The 22,568-nt window shown below is 45.1% G+C and overlaps 1 protein-coding gene across 4 annotated transcripts in view; it reads left to right on the top strand.

Moving 5' to 3' along the window:
* The window catches only part of PLXNA1 (plexin A1), a 347,787-nt gene that overhangs the window by 280,455 nt on the left and 44,764 nt on the right, over positions 1-22,568 (top strand). For all 4 annotated transcript variants that reach the window (XM_073575031.1, XM_073575035.1, XM_073575032.1 and 1 more), the window contains exons 13-22: positions 3,885-4,036; positions 4,231-4,351; positions 5,128-5,264; positions 6,200-6,367; positions 7,830-7,923; positions 8,094-8,333; positions 8,418-8,561; positions 8,645-8,879; positions 10,827-10,969; positions 19,628-19,884. In XM_073575031.1, coding sequence (XP_073431132.1) covers positions 3,885-4,036; positions 4,231-4,351; positions 5,128-5,264; positions 6,200-6,367; positions 7,830-7,923; positions 8,094-8,333; positions 8,418-8,561; positions 8,645-8,879; positions 10,827-10,969; positions 19,628-19,884 — 1,691 coding nt within the window. The remainder of the gene's footprint in view (positions 1-3,884; positions 4,037-4,230; positions 4,352-5,127; positions 5,265-6,199; positions 6,368-7,829; positions 7,924-8,093; positions 8,334-8,417; positions 8,562-8,644; positions 8,880-10,826; positions 10,970-19,627; positions 19,885-22,568) is intronic.

Genomic DNA, 22,568 nt, shown 5'->3' with positions numbered 1-22,568 from the left:
GTGTCTTTGTGGTGTTCTCTGTAGCCGAGTCCTAACTGGAAGAAGTTGTCATGTCGGTCTGGGCCTGATCGAAAAGATGTGAAAAGTGAACGATTTCATCAGAGAAAACATCCTCTGTAAGTCACCATCTATAACTGTGCTGTAATCTCTATGTTCCACAGGACTGGTATCTACCACTGACCATATGGCGGTAATATCAATATTGATTTTTATATAGAAATTATTTGCAGCAACAGCGTGGTCATCTGCTGAGGTTCTCCTCCACTATTAGGGTGCATCACCCAGCTTTAATCAAGGATACCTGGTTATGGTCCCACTCAGAAGTTTCGCGCGCCCCCTTCCCCCGAACCAAAACCCTAGCTATGCCTCTGGCTGCATTACAGGTGGCAGGTGCGGCTGAGCCAGGTCTTAACGTGTGTTCACCTCAGAAGAATGGGGCCTTGCGGCTTGTATCTGCAACTGGGGACCACGGAGTATGATAATCCGGTGTCTACTTACTGCAGGAGCTTTTTACTGAGTGAGATTCTCTTCTGTACAAGCAGTGTCACTTCTTAAAGGGCCAGAACAAAGATTAATAAGGCTATAGCTGTCGGCTGTGGATGCACAGTATGATGCACTGCGGAGTCGTACAAGGAATGGCAGCATTTATTTAGGCTAATCTGGCGGCTGGTATTCCCTGAAATCAGAAGTGTCTGACCGGAGGATGCATGGTGTGTATAACTTGGTTTTCTAACCCCGTTCACTTGCTTGGGAAAAGAATCTGTTCAGATTTTTGCCCGGAGCAGGTAAACAGTCACATAGATTCAGTTACGTGCTGCTTGTACTTGCTGATTTGTGCAGTAAAATGGTCAGATGAGCCAGGCAGAATGACGCGAACCCACGGGAAATCACACAGCCCTTCCCAGCCGCTGCAACCCCTCTAGTAAAAACATAGCGCATGTGCTGTAGAAAAACATGACCCATATTAACATTCCGGACCAATTTTTTTTTTTTTTTTTTTCTGGAACCTGATGCATTGAACGTGGATCGTTGTCATATTCGGCTCTGTTTTCTGTGCCGTTTCTTTTCTTGTGCGCATGAACGGATCCTGGTAATGTATCCACAGTCAGTGCTCTGCCTCCGGGTATGGAAGCCATATCCGTCTCATGTCAACAGGAGAGAGGGAAAAGTTGCTTGGCGGAAGTCACTTCTATCAATCATGTTGGAGGGAGGAACCCTTTTAACATAGTTGTCAACATTTATCAGGAAATTTAAGTCCCGTCCCCCCAGGATTGCTCCCGACGCACGCGAGAACGCACACTTGTGAACAGATATTACATAAACTCCACCCTTTTTTTTTTTTTTTTTTGCACCAGAGTTTTGTGAAATCCTGAGAGAGTTGACAACTGTGTATGAAAATGATGTGACTCAATAATTCACATCACTGTCATTCTTAAGGGTTTTTTATGTCCTTGCCCAGATGCAATATATAAGAAAAATAACTCTGATATTCTGGATTTGCTGATGGAAGTCTGCTCTCTGCTTAAATTTCTATATGGTTTATTTTTTGAAAAATAAATTTAATTTCCTGGATTTTTTGATGGAGATGAAGGAAATTTTCAGCGCTCCTGCCTGCTCCAGAGCTGCTGTTCCTCTGGCAGCCGAAGTGCTCGAGTCTGCTCCAGAGCTGCTGCTCCTCCAGCATCCAAAAACATATATATATATATATATACATACAGTACAGACCAAAAATTTGGACACACCTTCTCATTCAAAGAGTTTTCTTTATTTTCATGACTATGAAAATTGTAGATTTACTCTGAAGGCATCAAAACTATGAATTAACACATGTGGAATTATATAATTAACAAAAAAGTGTGAAACAACTGAAAATATGTCTTATATTCTAGGTTCTTCAAAGTAGCCACCTTTTGCTTTGATTACTGCTTTGCACACTCTTGGCATTCTCTTGATGAGCTTCAAGAGGTAGTCACTGGAAATGGTTTTCTCTTCACAGGTGTGCCCTGTCATGTTTAATAAGTGGGATTTCTTGCCTTATAAATGGGGTTGGGACCATCAGTTGTGTTGTGCAGAAGTCTGGTGGATACACAGCTGATAGTCCTACTGAATAGACTGTTAGAATTTGTATTATGGCAAGAAAAAAGCAGCTAAGTAAAGAGATAAAGAAAACTCTTTGAATGAGAAGGTGTGTCCAAACTTTTGGTCTGTACTGTACATATAATATATGCAGCAGCTTGGCGTCTCCCTGTAATCAACACTCTGGGATGGTTTTCCACCTATGGACAATGAACTCTGCAAAAATTTTAAAAATAAAGGCTAAAGTGAACGTAATTAAAGATGGCCGCTCATAAATCGCCCCGTCCTCCTTCCCGCTCCCAACGGCAAATCGGTAACGAGAGCCATAATTCCACAGAATGAGATTGTGCAGCCGGCGCAGGGAGACATTAATTCCATTTAGTGCCCGCAGGTGTGTGACGAGTGATGGGCCGCTCTGGAGGCAGGCAAAATCTGGTGTGAAATTGCCCGTAATTAGCTTGTTATTGGAGTTGCCGGGCCACCTCCCCTCCGCTCATCAGTCATAATGCTGCCTTTGTCACACCGCACCTGTCCGCCTTATTGGAAATAATCGTTCTAAATGTGTCTCATCAGACCGCCGAAGATCCCCCAACAACGAGACACTCGCAGAGGACGAAGGTCTGCTGTTTGTATGTCACAGCTTCCATAGATGAAAACCGGGAACAATAGAGCACATTCTACTGTAAAGCGGCTTCGTTCATTATCCGGGGGGAAGTTGTGTACAGGTCGCGGATGTCGGAACCACTCCCGGGCCCATTTTTGCAGCAGGATTTTTACTGTTCAGATGGTGGCCCTGCGCTTTCTCTGTGGGTGCTGTTCTCTAGGTCTGTAGCATGTTAATGGCCCTTTAAGTCACCATATGCTGCCGCGCTATCGGTGATAGAAGTGATGACATTGTGTCCTTGTACTGTGCCGCGGTTTTGTGCCCCGTATGAGAAATCGAGAAAAAGGGAATAGCTATCTACCAAAAACTCAGTGGCTCTGAGAATGTGGCACATGGTGAAGATGTGAAGTTTAAACCTTACTACTGCCATATAGACTATTCGTGTGGGCCCACCAGCCATGACAAGGACATCTTTGTTTTGATGAGACCCTGACCTTCAAATTTACCGGTATGGGTCAAAAGCCTACGAGTTGCAGTTTGATTCTGTTAGGAAATGTTGGTCATTTTTGTTTTTTGCATCTATCAGCCTGCCTATCCCCCATCTCCTGTTCTGGTGGTTGGCACATTTTGCCGTTCTCGGGCTTAACGACTCCATTTCACTTTGCTGTTCAAACTCAACAGGGATGTGTGTAGTTTTACAAAGAGCCCCCCGCCTGCGTACATTAACGTAGCAAACACAGAAGCTCGAGGTAAGAAAGGTCCGCACAGCGGGACCATGACTACTTCATAGCCGCCTCTGCGGCAGTAACAAAGGCCGCTCGCTCGTAAGCACAATAATCCGGGACGCTCTGTCACTTCCCATCTCTGGTTCAGAATAGAAAACTTGTCAGCGGCACCTGGGGAAATCACTTACATTAATTAGCGCCATGGTAGGGGCAGGTATCTTGACTGCTGCCAGTAGGTTGTGCCATCCAACAGTACCCTGAAAATGCTGATGGTAGTGGTTCTGCCTCGAAATTGTCTGAATATGAAAAGATAAAGGTCAAAACCTATTAATATCATCAAAAGTATCAAAAACTGAGATTCCCATCATCCAATAATTCAGAAATTCTTATAGTCCGACACGTTTTCATTGTGAAATCTAATATCTGAGTTACATTGTAGGCCCACTGGTATCATAAAAAGTATCTGATCTATTTTCCAGCTGTCTCCGGAGACTGGACCAAGACAAGGAGGTACTCGGCTGACCATCACCGGAGAGAACCTGGGCCTCAGATTTGAGGACATCCGCTTTGGTGTTCGGGTCGGACAAGTAATGTGTGTCCCCTTAGAAAGCGAATACATCAGCGCTGAGCAGTAAGTCCTCTTACTATCACCCAAAAAATTTACGTTTTTGCCTGAATTGATATGACCGTATACCTGACCCCTGTATGTAGTGTCGACATTTCCACATTATATCAGGCTCTGTTACTAGCATCCTAGACTTAACAAACTGATAACAGAGTACAATAGATTGCATTGACACCTGCAGTTATGTCTTCTACTTATAGGATTGTTTGTGAGATTGGAGAAGCCAAAATAATGCCGCCTCGCGATGTCACTGTAGAGGTCTGCATAAGGGACTGCTCTAAGGAGTACATGACCACTGCACCTAGATCCTTCACATTTGTGGTAAGTGCCCACCTGCACCCAGACCCCTGAATGCTGAGTGCCATCCAATAATTTAATGTTGTTGTACCTTTAAACAACATTTCACCAAAATAATTAACCTATTTAAGTTAAATCACTGCATACATCCATTTCATTACTGTTATATCATGTATTATACCCCAGAGCTGCACTCACTATTCTGTTGGTGCAGTCACTGTGTACATACATTACATTACTGATCCTGAGTTACATCCTGTATTATACCCCAGAGCTGCACTCACTATTCTGCTGGTGCAGTCACTGTGTACATACATTACATTACTGATCCTGAGTTACATCCTGTATTATACCCCAGAGCTGCACTTACTATTCTGCTGGTGCAGTCACTGTGTACATACATTACATCACTGATCCTGAGTTACATCCTGTATTATACCACAGAGTTGCACTCACTATTCTGCTGGTGCAGTCACTGTGTACATACATTACTGATCCTGAGTTACATCCTGTATTATACCCCAGAGCTGCACTCACTATTCTGCTGGTGCAGTCACTATGTACATACATTACATCACTGATCCTGAGTTACATCCTGTATTATACCCCAGAGTTGCACTCACTATTCTGCTGGTGCAGTCACTGTGTACATACGTTACATTACTGATCCTGAGTTGCATCCTGTATTATACCCCAGAGCTGCACTCACCATTCTGCTGGTGGTCTCAGACTCTCCTGTGTGTTAGTGTTTTGAACATTACGTGATGTGTAATAGCTTTACTATATGAATCGCATTTTAGAGTCCACATTTTTACCGAGTGTCCCCAGCCCGTGGCCCATTGTCCGGTGGCACGTGGATAACCATAGAGGGAAGTAACCTGAACGCTGGCAGTAATGTGTCTGTGGACATCGGAGGACGACCCTGCGCCTTTTCCTGGTATGTGTGTAAATGTTGGTGGAAGTATGAGAATAGACACAGCGCCAACCATGGATAAGGGTGATAGCATTTACCCCTCCATTTTGTCCCCGTAGCTGAGGGTTTGCTCCAGTGTATCCAGTCTCCATGTTCCTCTGTGGTTGATAATTTGTATCAATATATGTAAAATGTATCAGGAGATTTGTGCTGCCTCCGATGTTATCCACTGAGAGTCTCCTCCTGCCGTTTCTCCGAGTCTCCTTGATCCCAGCAGCTTTCAGCCGTGTCGTATTGTACGCAGTGTGTATCAGCGTTGAGCACAGCGAGCCGTAGAGCGACACGCGTCCACTGGCGGATGCTCCGAGCTTTGTAAAGCCATTGACAATCGTCAAGAGAGCATTGTGACTGGAAGACTTGGGTTTAAGTGTGTGCCCCAGGCTGCTCTTCTCCCGCGCCGCCGCTCCCTCTGCCCGCGCCTCTCTGCCATAGGAAGTGCATAATTTCTAGATTACGAATGATAATAGAGCGGGTCTTTAAATATTTTCCTGTGGTAATTGCTGGTTATCAGCGCTAATAGCTGCTGTTTGCAGGGTGACGGCGAGTTCTAGTGCAGCAAAAGCTTTTTATATTCTGACTGCTACATTACACATCTGCTGCCGAGGAAAAAGGAGTCATCTGTAGCCGATGCTGATGCCCACAGGGGTGGCAAAGGCTGTGCTGCCCTCATTCCTGCTCCCATGGGCTGCCCTCAAATCCCTGGTCGGAATAAATTAAGAGAGCAGTGGTGCGCATGTTGGGGGTTGCGGTTTGGCACTAGCTGGAGGTTTCCTTCCTAAAGTCATATATTACCATTACTCCGTCTTATCAAGAACTGTTCATCAGTGACCAAGCTGTCATTTCCTTGTGAACACATGTGGAGTGTATGGCGGCTGAATGTCTCCTCCTTCCATCTCTAGGAGAACAGCCAAGGAAATCCGCTGCAAAACACCTCAGGGGCAGAACCCGACGAGCGCAGAGATCCAGATTCACATTAACCGAGCGGTGCTGCACAACCCGACGGTCAAGTACAACTACACCGAGGACCCTACTGTGCAGAAGATCGAGCCGGAGTGGAGTATCACCAGGTAATTTCTCCTGCTATCAGGTAATAGTCCTCCAGGTAAATTTCCTCGCTATCAGGTATTAATCCTCCAGGTAATGAGCCCTTGCTATCTGGTAGTAGTCCTCCAGGTAATGAGCCCTTGCTATCAGGTAGTAGCCCTCCAGGTAATGTCCCCCTTGCTATCAGGTAGTGGTTCTCCAGGTAATGTTTCCTATTATCAGGTAGCAGTCCTCCAGGTAATGTTCCCCCAAGTAACGTTTCGCCCGCTATCAGGTGTTAGCAGGGGGACATTACCTGGAGGACTAATACCTGATAGCAGGGGGACATTACCTGGAGGACAACTGCCTGACAGCAGGGGGACATTACCTGTAGGACTAATACCTGATAGCAGGGGGACATAACCTGGAGGACTAATACCTGATAGCAGGGGGACATTACCTGGAGGACAACTGCCTGATAGCACAGGGACATTACCTGTAGGACTAATACCTCTATCAGGGGGACATTACCTGGAGGACTAATACCTGATAGCAGGGGGACATTGCCTGGAGGACTATCAGGTATTAGTCCTCCAGGTAATGTCCCCCTGATAGAGGTATTAGTCCTACAGGTAATGTCCCTGTGCTATCAGGCAGTTGTCCTCCAGGTAATGTCCCCCTGCTATCAGGTATTAGTCCTCCAGGTTATGTCCCCCTGCTATCAGGTATTAGTCCTACAGGTAATGTCCCCCTGCTGTCAGGCAGTTGTCCTCCAGGTAATGTCCCCCTGCTATCAGGTATTAGTCCTCCAGGTAATGTCCCCCTGCTATCAGGTATTAGCCCTCCAGGTAATGTCCCCCTGCTATCAGGTATTAGTCCTACAGGTAATGTCCCCGTGCTATCAGGCAGTTGTCCTCCAGGTAATGTCCCCCTGCTATCAGGTATTAGTCCTCCAGGTTATGTCCCCCTGCCATCTGGTGTTAGTCCTACAGGTAATGTCTCCCTGCTATCAGGCAGTAGTCATCCAGGTAGTGTTCTCCTCCTGTCAGGAAGTAGTCCTAAAGGTAATGTTCCCCTGCTATGAGGTAATGTCCCCCCCGCTATCATATATTAGTTTTCCACGTAATGTGCCCCTGCTATCAGGAAGTAGTCATCCTGGTAGTGTTCCCCTGCTGCCAGGTAATGTCCCGTTGCTATGCGGTAATGTCCCCCCCGCTATCAGGTAGTAGTCCTCCAGGTAATGACCCCCCCCCCCCCCCCCCCGCTATCAGGAAGCATTCCTCCAGGTAATGTCCCCCCCTCTATCAGGTGGTATTCCTGCAGGTAATGTCTCTCCCCCCCCCCCCCCCTCCCCTCTAGTAGTCCTCCTGGTAATGTCCCCCTGCTGTCAGGTAGTATTCCTCCAGGTAATGTCCCGCTGCTATGAGGTAATGTCCCCCCGCTATCAGGCAGTAGTCCTCCAGTTCGCCGGTATGCTTTTTTTCATTCTTGTCTTTTGTCTTGCAGTGGTGGGACGCCTCTCACCGTCACCGGAGTGAACCTGGCCACCATCAGAGAACCAAAAATACGAGCAAAATACGGTGATGTGGAACGTGAGAATGTAAGAATCTCCTCGTCTTTTTGGGGAATTTTTAAAATAATGTCAATATGTATCTTTCCTGTGGTGGTACATGACATTAGAGATAAGGGTGGATGACCCTCAGACTGTGCCCACTAGGCCATGATATCCCACATTTAGTTTTCTTATGTCCCTCTGTCTTCTCCTTCTAGAACTGCACCGTCTACAATGACACCACCATGGTGTGCTTAGCCCCTTCCATTGAGAGCCCATTGAGGTCCCCACCCGAGAACGGCGATCGCCCAGATGAGATCGGATTCATCATGGACAACGTCCAGTCCCTGCTCATTGTCAACACGACGACTTTCGTTTACTACCCAGATCCGGTATTTGAGCTCCTCAGCACCTCTGGGAACCTGGAGCTGAAGCCGAGCTCTCCTCTGATCATCAAGGTGAGAGCAACCTTGATGAAGGTGATGGATTTACTCTCTATTATGTCACCTCTAGCCTAGAGAATAATCGTTTTATATCTGTAGGGACGGAATATCCTTCCAGCTGTTCCTGGAAATTTCCGCCTAAACTACACAGTTTTAATTGGCGACACCCCCTGTGCACTGACTGTTTCCGAAACGCAGCTTCTATGCGAATCTCCCAACCTCACTGGTCAGCACAAAGTGACGGTAAGTCCACATGCACCCGCTAATGTTATGAAGAACATATTTTTGCTTTAGGAGATAACAAGCCGTCTCTCTCCACCTCTTAGATCAAAGTTGGCGGATTCGAGTTTTCTCCCGGCACCTTGCAGATCTACTCTGATAGTCTCCTAACCTTACCTGCAATCATTGGTATCGGTGGAGGCGGTGGTCTCCTGCTTCTCATTATCATCATTGTCCTCATCGCTTACAAGCGCAAGTCGAGGGATGCGGATCGTACCCTGAAGCGACTCCAGCTGCAGATGGACAATCTGGAGTCACGGGTGGCCTTGGAGTGCAAAGAAGGTGAATGTGAGACGGCACATGGTCCATATTTCCTGAGGAATGTGTCCTTTTTCATATCCTGTAATCGCATTCCAAGCAATCGCAGTCATGGACAGATGTTCCATTTTTTGGAGCCTTATAATAATCCTCTGCTTGTCCCTATTCTTGACAGTTTTGCAGAACCCATTAATCTCCCCATGAAGCCACTCGTGCACCATATTTTGCTGGCCCACGTTTGATAGCTGACCTCATTCTTGATAATGGAGTTTTCATTTTTGATCCAGAATCAAAGAGCGTTCCTGTGGGAGTCTGCAGGGTGGGTGCGGGGGGCTTACGGTGTAGGAATAGCAGGTAGTTAGATTGTCGGTTCCATTTATATCTTGCCATCTTCTGAGGTGGACCATATGAAAGGGAAGCATTGGCAAGGGAAAAGAGGGTGAGACAACCAGATGTCTCATTATATGGAGGAAACTGGGACAAGGAGTCTGCAAAAACTCGCCAAAGGCAATTTAATTGCCCATTATCTGTGCAAACGGAACGTGGTGTCACAACCCGACCGACTGCAGCGGGACTAGAGTTAGCAGGCAATAGGTTGGCGGCACAAAGAGGAAGAAGGAGAGTTATATGTGTGCGTGCCTATAGGTACACTATATAAAGCTGCAGATGGAGGGAGCAACACGGCCATGCCAGGGATGATCATCAGTAATATCCTACAGCTGCCAGATAAAAGAGTGGGCTTTTAATTAAGCGGCATGGTATCTCTACCCATCCTATGTCTTTGAGTTGCACCGCGGACAGATTAGAGATCTCCACTCGCCTGCTCCTCCCGCTTCCCCCTCCTCCCCTCACCCCCTCCACCTTTCCAAGCATCTCAGCGCTTCCACATAAATTTAATTGAATTCCTTTCACAGATCTGGGTCTCTTGTACAGGCTTACCTGCTCTCCTCCAGGAGGTAGCAGCAGGGTCGGTAATGGAGATTGCTGGTTATTTGCCTTGTATGATCAGTAGCCGTCGTGTCTGACACCCGGGAAGCAAACGCTCTTTGTTCTCCGGGACATGGCGACCTGTGATTCTGCGGCACCGTGTAGAGTAACACAAAGTATCCTTATAAATAATGAGATACAATGTAGCGAGAGTCAGGAAGAACCCGAACAATGACATATGGACAGAGAGTCGGAGGGTTGCGTTATCCCCCATCACGATCCCCAACTGGGCTGTTTGCCTTTCAGCGTTGGTATTTACTCAGCACGCCTGGCACTCATGACTATTCTCCATGGATTATTGGTGTAACTGGATCTCCTGATTTTTTTAGTGAACACGATGGTGGTGATAGTAAGACATGGCGTCACTTTGCTACGGATTTTCTGTGCTGATTTTCAGGTGGAGCATCTGCAGTATAAACTGACGTTCCCTGCTCTAGCACCCCCACCCCTGATAGCTGCACATTGCTCTGGCAGCCTGTGTCGGCACAGGAAATGGTAACATTTGGCCGTCGGTCTGCTGAGGCCTCCGATTGGCTGCAGCACGTGGGTAACTGGATCTTCTGATGAGGCGGTATTTCAGTCATGTGACCCCTGAAGCCAATCATATGACTCTCTCCATGGTCATGTGACCATAGAGCGGCATGTTACCCCATCCTGCCCCAATGAAGACCACTGTAATGGCTGAGCTGGACCCCCGGAGGACAGAGCAGGGGAGTGCAAGTGAATTTAATAATTTATTCTATTACTTAATCTTGGGACAATTCACAGGAGAAAAGGACAAATATTTTAAAGTATTGAGGGATACCGGCCTCCGGTACAAGGTGATGAAACCATCAGTTAATTAAAAATTTGGAGAATTTTCTGTTCGCGTAAAACATTCATTAAATGTAGAACTTTCCGCCCACAGATTAACGTGTGAGGTTCTTGTGATGTCATCGCCCCTGGACACTTCACTGACGTTTCTTTCCTCCTCTTGCTTTCTAGCCTTTGCCGAGCTGCAGACGGACATCCACGAGCTGACCAACGACCTGGATGGGGCCGGTATCCCGTTCCTGGACTATCGCACTTACGCCATGCGGGTCCTGTTCCCTGGCATTGAAGACCACCCTGTACTAAAGGAGATGGAGGTGGGGACGCGTTTCTTTATTTTTATCCTTTGTGCGGTGAGCGCCAGGCCGCAATAATCGCTCATAACACATTTTTTGCTTGGCTTTGTTACAGGAAGCGGCTTTGTTCACATTTCTAAATTGGGCCTTGGGATGAAATTTCTCGCTCATTATACCACTATTGTTATGTGGGGGGAGAAAGCACAAAATCAAAAGCAACTGTACAGAATGTGTTAGATTGCTACTGGAAAGGGTTAACCTGTTATTTCAGAAGCCCATTGTACTGAAATGACTGTGAAACGCGTGACGTCTCAGGCTCGGCCTTTTGTTTTTTCACTTTTTGTGAACTGTTTTGTCGCAGTGGGCGTGGCTTCCTCATACAATAGCCGCTTGTAGAACTACATATCCCAGCTCGCTTTGCGCTACGGCATTTCTGCCTGTTGTACATAGATGGTAAACTTTTGCCTCCGGCCTGAAACATGGCCTGTTCCAGAAACAGCGCCAACCCGATCTACAGGTTGTACCTGGTAGTGCAGCTATCCTCCTGGTCAGAGGTGGTGCTGTTTATGAAAGAAAGTGGTTATATTATTCCAATGCTGGGCAACCAACTTTTACTACAAGCCCCAACTGCTGCAGAACATCTTTGTGCTGTGTAGTCATTATGTAGAATAATGGTCCCTGGTGAAGTCCCAACATCCAATGCTTTCTTCAGTATCGGGGACATTAAAGCATTTTACAGTGGCATGTAAAAGTTTGGGCACCCCTGGTCAAAATTACTGTTATTGTGACCAGTTAAGCAAGTTGAAGATGGAATGATCTCTAAATGGGCTAAAGTTAAAGATAACACATTTTCTCTGTATTTTAGGCCCAAAAAATTATATATTGTCATTTTTTACATTTTAAAAATTACAATAAGGAAAATAGGCCAATGCAAAAGTTTGGGCACCCTGCATAGTTAGTACCTAGTAGCACTCCCTTTTAAAAATATCACAGCTTGTAAACGCTTTTAGTAGCCAGCCAAGAGTCTTTCAATTCTTGTTTGATGGATTTTCATCCCATTCTTCCTTGGAAAATTCTTCCATTTCTGTGAGATTCCTGGGTCGTCTTGCATGCACTGCTATTTTGAGGACAAGCCACAGATTTTCATTGATGATCGAATCGGGGGACTGTGAGGGCCATTGAAAAACCTTTAGCTATCGCCTTTTGAGATAGTCTATTGTGGATTTTGATGTGTGTGATCATTATCCATTTGTAGAAGCCATCCTGTTTTCACCTTCAGCTTTTTTACACATGGTGCTATGTTTGCATCAAGAATTTGTTGAAATTTAATTGACTCCATTCTTCCCTCTACCTGTGAAATGTTCCCTGTGCCATTGTCTGCAACACAACCCGAAAACATGATTGATCCATCCCCATGCTTAATGGTTGGAGAGATGTTCTTTTCCTGAAATTCTATGCAATTTTTACTCTGCACATACCTTTGATCATTGTGACCAAAGAGTTTTATTTTAACTTCAACGATTTACAGGACTTGTTTCTAAAATGCATTGGGCTTGTTTAGATGTTCTTTTGCATACCTGTGATGCTGTTTTTTTATGGTGAGGGTGCAGGAGAGGTTTTCTTCTGATGACTCTTCCAAGAAGGCCATATTTGATAAGGTGTCTCTGAACAGTAGAACAATTACCACAACTCCAGAATCTGCTAAATCTTTCTGAAGGTCTTTTGCAGTCAAGTGGGGGTTCTGATATGCCTTTCTAGCAATCCTACAAGCAGCTCTCTCTGAAATTTTGCTTGGCCTTCCAGACCTTATCTTGACCTCCACTGTTCCTGTAAACTGCTATTTCTGAATTAAATATTGAACTGAGGAAAGGACAACTTGAAAACGCTTTGCTACCTTCTTATAGCCTTCTCCTGCTTTGTGGGCCTCCACCATTTTCATTTTCAAAGTGCTAGGCAGCTGCTTAAAAGAACCCATGGTGGCTGTTTTTTCGCACAAGGTTGGAGGAGGCTATGTGTTTCTAAACCTGTGGAATCTGCATCAGCTGGCCTTTCCTAACATTGAGGGTGAACAAGCCATATCCCTTACAGGCTAATTAAGGTCTGAAACCTTGGTCAAAGTTATCTGAGCACACAAATCTCCAAAAGGTGCCCAAAGTTTAGCATCGGACCATTTTTCTTTTTGTAATTTTTAAAATGTGAAAAAATTACAATGTGTATTACTTTTTAGCCTAAAATACAAAACAAATGTGTCATCTTTAACGTTAGGCCTTCTAGAGATCATTTTATCTTCAACTTGCTTAACTGTTCACAATAACAGTAATTTTGACCAGGTGTGCCTAAACTTTTGCATGCCACTGTACTTTTGCTTGTTGTCAGTGGAGGGAAATGTTATTTAGGTTCACAACTTGATCACGCACGGCTGTATCTAATGTCTCCCTGGTGGCAATATTTAATGCACAACTAATTACCGTACACATTTTAGTGCCAAATGTTAGTTTTTGTCTTTTTCAGATTTGTCTACAGGTGAACTGCTCAAAACTATAACAAAAACATGGCGATTTACGGTAAAACACACACATGAGAGCCCTGGACATAGATAACTTTTCCGCCCCACCTGGAGATGCTATCATCTTGTGATCGTTGGGGGTCCCTGCTTTCCGCGGGAATGAAGCAGAATCAGCGCCGCGTCCCATTCACTTTTTTCCTGCACAGTGTTGCCCCTGTCACCCGGCCATGCATATTCTGCCCCTGTCACCCGGCCACGCATAGAAGTGCTGCCGGCACCATTCACTTCATAGGAGCCGTGCTGGTGGTCCGGAGTGCCCCTGTGCAAAGGAAAAGTCTGAAGCATTGCAGCCCCTTTGTTATTGAAATCAGTGGGGGACCAAGAAGTCAGACCCCCAGCAATCGTTACTTGAATGTGTAACCTAGAAACGCACCATCACAATAGATGCAAACCATTGCCATTCACTAACAGCAAGCTGAGATCTTGATAGAAAGAATAGAAGAAATGTGCAGAAGTGATTGTACTGAGGGAGTCCGATTCAGGACTGACTGGTTCACACTTAATGTGCTGATGGGGCGACACCAGAATCAGCTGCAGACACGCGTCTTATTCACCTGCGCTATATTCTTTACCTTACTCGTGGATTAATCCCAACGCTGCGACCTCAGTCCCCTCTCATTAATACAGATCTTTTCAGAGCTTTCTATATTTTTTGCCTCTGGGCAAATTCTGGCAAAGAATAGACACTACACCCATCATGTCGCTCTCTCAAAACTGCCCGCACCCCTCCGTACTGTAGGAGCTGGTGCTCATCCTCCAGACCCCAGCACAGGAAATGTGTTCACCTGGAAGTGATATTAAATATTGATAAGTATGTAGATTCCATGATGTCTTTGGTGTCACCCTCTTACCCCCGGCCCTAGCATGTGTCGCCCATGTTCCTCCCCCTTGTGCTTGTTGCCCCCCACCTACCCGGCCCTTGTGCGATTTGGCCCCTTCCCCGGTCCTTGCGCCTGTCCCCCCGCATGCTTCTCCGTATTTTTCCCAGACAGGCGTTACCCTCTTTTGCCTTTTCCCAATTACCCCTGGCCTCAGGGCGTTTCCTTCTTTTACCCACCCCCGGCCCCTGTACTCGTCACTCTTCAGATGGGCTGCATCCATTACGGCCGCTCGCGCTCCCGTCACTAGTATGCCCGATACAATCAGGTGTCCTGTGTATCTTGCGCTCGTTTCATAGTAGATATGTTTAATGGCTTTCCAAATTTACTTTCTGTACACGACCCTTAAAACAAGCGGAAAATTTCCTGGCCATATAATCTGCAATCTGCTATGTGTCTCGAGGTGAATCAATAATACCTTCTGTATTTGGGAGGGGGTAAAGGTAAATCTTTCTCTGGTGGGTCTCCCGATGGTCACATACAGCGGCGACATTTACCTCGCTCATCAGTACACCGTAAAAATAAGAAATTGCCATAAATAAGTGCCAGAAAATGCATTAAAGGTGAGAGGATATTCTGCTTATAGCATGTCTCCTGCTCTAGTCACATCCAGAGCTGCATCCAGAATAAAGCAAAGGACTATATTGCATGCAGTCAGTAGCTAGGAGTTAAGCACAGGGGCGCAAAACACGTCTGAGTGGCCCCTAATCTACGTATTCATTCATGTAAGGAGGCCGAGACCGACATCTCTGACCACGAGCCGTCTGCAGCCTTGTATGTGTCCCTGTTACTGCTCCTGTGCGCCTCCTAGTGCTCTACATTGTAATGATTCCCCCTGTGTACCCCCATTACAGGTAAAATATCTTGAGGGCACTTAAGGGGCATTGTTACTTTATAAGAACATTAATAGTGCTCCCTGAGTTGCCCTATAAAGAATTAATACCCCGATAAGTGTCTCATTAATAATGTCCCAAACGCCCCACAAAAAATAATCCTGTCCCCTGAGCTCCCTCTTTACAATAATACCCCTTGTGCCGTACCAGAAATATAGCCTCAAGCCCCCTAACCCACCTCCGCCACATATAAGATCCCTTATAGCAAAGTAATAGTGTGTGAATATTCGCTCGTCCGTACGTCCTGCGCATTACGGTGCGACCTGCGTCCTACAAGACTGAGACCGTAGCTCTGATCTACCACACGCTGGTGCAGTTAGGAGTGGCGGTCACTCGGTTGGGTGCAGGGCGGCCGCCCCTCATGACCCCTGGTGGCCGTACTACTGTATGCAATGTCTTTTTGATGCCGTATAGGATGCATTTCTGTGTTGTTTTTTTTTTTTTGTTTTTTTTTTGCAATCTTGAATCCCATTTAAATATATTTTTACTTTGGTCTCTGTCCATCAATTGCCAAAAGACAGAGAAAAAGTATTTGCTAAGTGTGAACAGAGCTTTATGATCTGCTGCATTTCAGGGTTGTGGTGCTTCTCCATTAGGGTGTGATATAGCTTTCCAGCAGGGGGCGCTAGAATTAAAAGTGAGGTCATGCAGCCCAAGTGTTAAATAGAGACCAACCAGCCTTTTAATGCTGCTTTGGATGTGAGTGGATTAATATCAGTAAGAGATCAGTGAAGTTGATAGCGGGTTATACGTGGAGAATGTCGATCGCTGCTCTTCATACATCGCCATGGTCAGCGCTGTAGCTACAGCACGTGTAGTGGCTGCGTACTCATTACGGCAAGCTGCTGCACAGACACTGTTGCCTGCACCGTGCTGGATAATCGGAGTCGCTGGCACAGATCAGTGGCTGCCAGCTCCCTCAGCGGTTCTGCAGATTCTGATCCTAATTTCTGTGCTGCAGATTTTGCACATTCGTCCTCAGAAGCCGCCGTTACACAATCTGCTGGAAGCCAAGACTTGTACATCTCCTGCGCTTCCCCAAAGACTTCCAGGCAGCGCAAGAAATAGAGACCGCTCGTTCCTGGTAATAAGTAGCGAGAGGTCGATGTGTGGAGAGGACGGGGCACAACTCGCTCTCCTCATATCCTATCACAGAAGCGTTTGTATCCTGAGCGTAGATGTCACTGGGACCAATGTCTGACACCTCTGGTACTAATGATGGAGGAGATCCCGTGGGAGGATAATGTATACTGGAGGGCAAGGAAGCATGAGAAATTTACTTTTCAAAGGCTTCAGCAGGAACAGAAAAAGCTGCCTGCTTTCTTCCACAAACTGCGCCAAACCTCTGCACAGGTTATGTGGTATCACAGCCCACACGACCGCTGCAGAGGAGGGGAACAGTGGACCTGGACCACTCACCACTATAGGGATATGCAGAGTTTAATGTCATTGGCCTCCATCAGACGGGTTAACCCGTTTCTAACCTTGGACGGGATAGTACGTCCAAGGTCAGATCCCCTGCTTTGATGAGGGCTCCAGCGGTTAGCCCGCATCAAAGCCGGGACGTGTCAGCTGTTTTTCAACAGCTGACATGTGCCCACAATAGGCGTAGGTGGAATCGCGATCCACCCGCGCCTATTAACTAGTTAAATGCCGCTGTCAAAAACTGACAGCGGCATTTAACAAGCGCTGCCGGGCCGGAAATACGCGTGATCGGGGGGTCAGCGATGCGTTGGCATAACAACCAGAGGTCTCCTTGAGACCTCTATGGTTGTTGATGCCGGATTGCTATTAGGGCCACCCGGTAGTCGGCGCTCATAGCAATGCTGTAATTCTGCTACATATAGGCGATCTGCTCATCGCCTATATGTAGCAGAGCCGATCAAGTTGTGGATGCTTCTAGACTCCCATGGAGGCTATTGGAGCATGCCAAAATTAAAAAAAAAAAAAGTTTTAAAAATATGAAAAATAAGTTTGAATCACCCCCCTTTCGCCCCATTCAAAATGAAGCAATAATAAAAAAAAAACAAAAAAAACACACATTGGGTATCGCCGCGTTCAGAAATGCCCGATCAATGGAAAAAAAAGGATTAACCCGATTGTTAAATGGCATAGCGGGGAAAAAAATCAAACCGCCAGAATTACGTTTTTTTTGTCGCCACGACATTACATTAAAATGCAATAACGGGCGATCAAAAGATTGTATCAGCACATAAATGGTGTCCTTGAAAACGTCAGCTCGGCATGCAAAAAATAAGCCCCAGATCACGAAAAATGGAGATGCTACGAGTATCAGAATATGGCGCAGTTTGTTTTTTTTTAAGCAAACTTTGGAATTTTTTTTCACCACCTAGGTAAAAAAGAACCTTAGACATGTGTAGTGTCTATGAACTCGTAATGACCTGAAGAATCATAAAGGCTGGTCAATTTTAGCATTTAGTGGATCTAGCAAAAAAGCCAAACAAAAAACGTGTGAGATTGCACTTTTTTTTTGCAATTTCACCTCACTTGGAATTTTTTTCCCGTTTTCGAGTACACGACATGCTAAAACCAATGATGTCTTTCAAAATTCAACTCGTCCCACAAAAAATAAGCCCTCACATGGCCATATCGATGGAAAAATAAAAAAGTTATGGCTCTAGGAAGAAGGGGAGTGAAAACCGGAAAAAAGCTCCGGTCATTAAGGGGTTAAAGAATACATCATGTATTATACTCCAGAGCTGCATTCACTATTCTGCTGGTGCAGTCAATGTGTACATACATTACATTAGTGATCCTGAGTTACATCCTGTATTATACTCCAGAGCTGCACTCACTATTCTGCTGGTGCAGTCACTGTGTACATACATTACATTACTGATCCTGACTTACATCCTGTATTACACTCCAGAGCTGCACTCACTATTCTGCTGGTGCAGTCACTGTGTACATATATTACATTACTGATCCTGAGTTACATCCTATATTATACTCCAGAGGTGCACTCAGTATTCTGCTGGTGCAGTCACTGTGTACATCACATTACTGGTCTGGAGTTACAATCCTGTATTATACCCCAGAGCTGCACTCACTATTCTGCTGGTACAGTCACTGTGTACATACATTACATTACTGATCCTGAGTTGCATCCTATATTATAATCCAGAGGTGCACTCAGTATTCTGCTGGTGCAGTCACTGTGTACATTACATTACTGGTCTGGAGTTACAATCCTGTATTATACTCAAGAGCTGCACTCACTATTCTGCTGGTGCAGTCACTGTGTACATACATTACTGATCCTGAGTTACACCCTATATTATGCTCCAGAGGTGCACTCAGTATTCTGCTGGTGCAGTCACTGTGTACATTACATTACTGGTCTGGAGTTACCTCCTGTATTATACTCCAGAGCTGCACTCACTATTCTGCTGGTGCAGTCACTGTGTACATTACATTACTGATCCTGAGTTACAATCCTGTATTATACTCCAGAGCTGCACTCACTATTCTGCTGGTGCAGTCACTGTGTACATACATTACAGTACTGATCCTGATTTACATCCTGTATCATACTCCAGAGCTGCACTCGCTCTGCTGCCGTACATGTGGGAATGTTTTCTTTATATCAGGTCACTTGAGTTTAGTGATAGGCTGAGTCCCATTTACCACAATGCAGTGACGTTCCAGCTCCCGGCAGTGATTGGTGAGTGGAGCGGGAGGTAACGCTTCTGTTCTTCAGATCGCAGCAGGAATACCTGTTAAAAGCCATTGACGTGGTCACAAAAAACCCACTTGTCTTCCGCATTCAGTGCCCAATGAATATATTATGAATGCTCTTGTGATTAGTATGGCAGCTGCGGGGGCTTCTGTGGAGGGTTTTTTATTCCCTTTGCAAAGGTTGAGGACTCTTGAACTATGTGAAACTTGACTGATAATTTCACCTAATGGTTGTATTAATCAGCGACGGAGAAATGGGTAAGACACAAGGAGCGAGCCAAGGAAATGTCTGCATGGGATTGGTGCTAATAGCACCCCCCACACTCCACCACGATGAAGAGCCCCTATATTGTGCTGCATATACACTCACCTGCATGCAGATTATTACACAGATGGCGCCATTTATTGCTTTGTATAAAATTCTTGCTGCTGAAATGTCAGACACAATTAGATGCTCATTTAAAGGGACACTTACATAAATGTCCTCAGTTTATAAAAGTTCAACTGCACTAAAAAAGAGCAGCTGAGATCAGAGACAGTAATAAATGGCTGATAACTGCAAGCAATAGACGATATTTACAAAAGATGTAAAGTTTACATGATTGTGGTTTTATATCCCTGACTGTTGTCTTCCTCTTTGCAGGTCCAAGCCAATGTAGAGAAGGCCCTGAATCTCTTTGGGCAGCTCCTGAACAAGAAGCATTTCCTGCTGACCTTCATCCGCACCTTGGAAGCCCAACGTAGTTTTTCCATGAGAGACCGAGGAAATGTCGCCTCCCTCATCATGACCGGGCTGCAGGGGGAGATGGAGTATGCCACCGGTGTCCTCAAACAGCTTCTGTCTGACCTGATTGAGAAGAACCTGGAGAGCAAAAACCACCCGAAACTGCTTCTGAGAAGGTGAGAATGTCAGGAATATGCGTTAACCTTATATTGTAATCAATAGCTTCACGCACTATTCTGGTGCAGTCACTGTGTACATACATTACATTACTGATCCTGAGTTACATCCTGTATTATACTCCAGAGCTGCACTCACTATTCTGCTGGTGCAGTCACTGTGTACATACATTACATTACTGATCCTGAGTTACATCCTGTATTATACTCCAGAGCTGCACTCACTATTCTGCTGGTGCAGTCACTGTGTACATACATTACATTACTGATCCTGAGTTACATCCTGTATTATACTCCAGAGCTGCACTCACTATTCTGCTGGTGCAGTCACTGTGTACATACATTACATTACTGATCCTGAGTTACATCCTGTATTATACTCCAGAGCTGCACTCACTATTCTGCTGGTGCAGTCACTGTGCACATACATTACATTACTGATCCTGTGTTACATCCCGTATTATACCCCAGAGCTGCACTCACTATTATGCTGGTGCAGTCACTGTGTACATACATTACATTACTGATCCTGCACTGATCCTAAGTTACATCCTGTAATATACTCCAGAGCTGCACTCAAACGTCTGAGAGGTACAATAAGTCCTGGAGAGTCGAGGCTCCAGCTGAAATCTATCAATAATTCAAAAGTAATTCTGTCACTTAGTGAAAAATATCAACTGGTTCTACTGATGGCCTGCAAAAAGGTGTCTCATTACGAAGGTGCCGCACAAGAAACATCTCATGATGGGAGCTGTCCCAAGACCTTCACAACCTTATTGTTACAAAGCATACTAATACCATTGGTTACAAAAGGTTTTCTAAACTACTGATGGTTATAGTGAGCACTGCTGGAGTGGAAAGATCATAATTTCACCATAAGCTGGCCACGACCAGGTGCACCAGCAAGATTTCAAACAGCGGAGTGAATATATAATTATCAAAAGAGTTGCTCTTAAAAACTATTAGTAATGCACTCATCCTCCGTGGCCTGTGTGCACCCTCACCAAGCAAGACTCCATTGCTGAACAAAAAGCATGTTCAAGAGCCTTGAAAGTTTTCTTAACAACATGTAGACAAGCCTGAGAATACTGGGAGAATAAAGTCTGGTCAGATGAGATGAAAATTGAACTGTTTGGATGCCATAATACACACCATGATTGGATGCCAAAAGGCACTGCATACCCCCAAAAACACCCATACCAATAGTGAAGTTTGGTGGGAACATTAGGGTGTGGGGCTGTTTTTCAGCATACGGCACTGGCAAATTTAATTTAATTGAAGGAATGATGAATGGGCAAATGTATAGAGTCATTCTTGATAGAAATCTGAGGCCATCTACCAGGATGTGGAAGATGAAATGAGGGTGGACATTTCAGCAAGACAATGATCCCAAACACACAGCCAAGGAAACTCATTTGGTTTCAGAGAGAGAAAATAAAGCTGCTAGAATGGCCAAGCTGATCTCTGGGTCTGAATCCTGAGCAATGTCTGTGACTAGTTTCTCCATACAGGAGGCCTCCTGTAACTTCATTCACCAACAAAGGCTTTTGTATGAAGTATCAAATTTCAGTTCAATACTTTCTCCTTGTCTAATTTTTCATTATTACATACAACTTAATTTATGGACATCCATGGTTGGATTTCTTTGCCTGTGTGGATTGGATGGATTGTTACCGACATCTGGTGAGAATTTCACCTCAGTAGCATCTCAAGAAATACAGATGCATCTCACAAAATTAGAATATCATCAAAAAGTTAATTTCAATTCTTCAGTACAAAAAGTGAAACTCATATTAGTCATTTCAAACAGAGTGATCTATTTAAAGTGTTTATTTCTGTTAATGTTCATGATTACGGCTTACAGCCAATGAAAACCCAAAAGTCATTATCTCAGTAAATTAGAATAATTAGCAAAAAATACCTGCAAAGGCTTCCTAAGCGTTTAAAAAGGTCCCTTAGTTTCAGTAGCTCCACAATCATGGGGAAGACTGCTGACTTGACAGATGTCTAGAAGGCAGTCACTGACACACGCCACCAGGAGGGAGCCATGTCATCTGCTGTTGTAGGTCCACTGTATTTTATCAAGACCAAAGTGAGCGCAACCGTCTACAAGGAAATTTTTAGAGCACTTCATGCTTCCCTCTGCCGACAAGCTTTATGGAGATGGAAATTTTATTCTCCAGCAGGACTTGGCCCCTGTCCACACTGCCAAAAGTACCAATACCTGGTGTACACACAACAGTATCACTGTGCTTGATTGGCAGAAAACTCGCCTGACCTTAACCCCATAGAGAATCTATGGAGTATTGTCAAGAGGAAGATGAGAGACACCAGACCCAACAATGCAGACGAGCTGAAGGCTGCTATCAAAGCAACCTGGGCTTCCATAACCCCTCAGCAGTGCCACAGGCTGATCGCCTCCATACCACGCCGCATTGATGCAGTAATTGATGCAAAAGGAGCCACGACCATGTACTGAGTGCATTTACTGATCATACATTTCAGTAGGAAAACATTTTGGATTTTAAAATCATTTTTCAAGCTGTTATAAAGTATTCTAATTTACTGAGATAAAGACTTTTGGGTTTTCATTGGCTGTAAGCCATAATCATCATCATTACCAGAAATAAACACGTGAAATAGATCACTCTGTGTGTAATGACTCTATAGTATATACGAGGTTC

Source organism: Dendrobates tinctorius, unplaced genomic scaffold (assembly GCF_039654945.1).
Source record: "Dendrobates tinctorius isolate UK_male_01 unplaced genomic scaffold, ASM3965494v1 ptg000041l, whole genome shotgun sequence".
In the NCBI taxonomy this organism is placed as follows: Eukaryota; Metazoa; Chordata; class Amphibia; order Anura; family Dendrobatidae; genus Dendrobates; species Dendrobates tinctorius.
The sequence above is the reverse complement of the archived record's forward strand: the minus strand, read 5'-3'. Positions and strand labels throughout refer to the sequence as shown.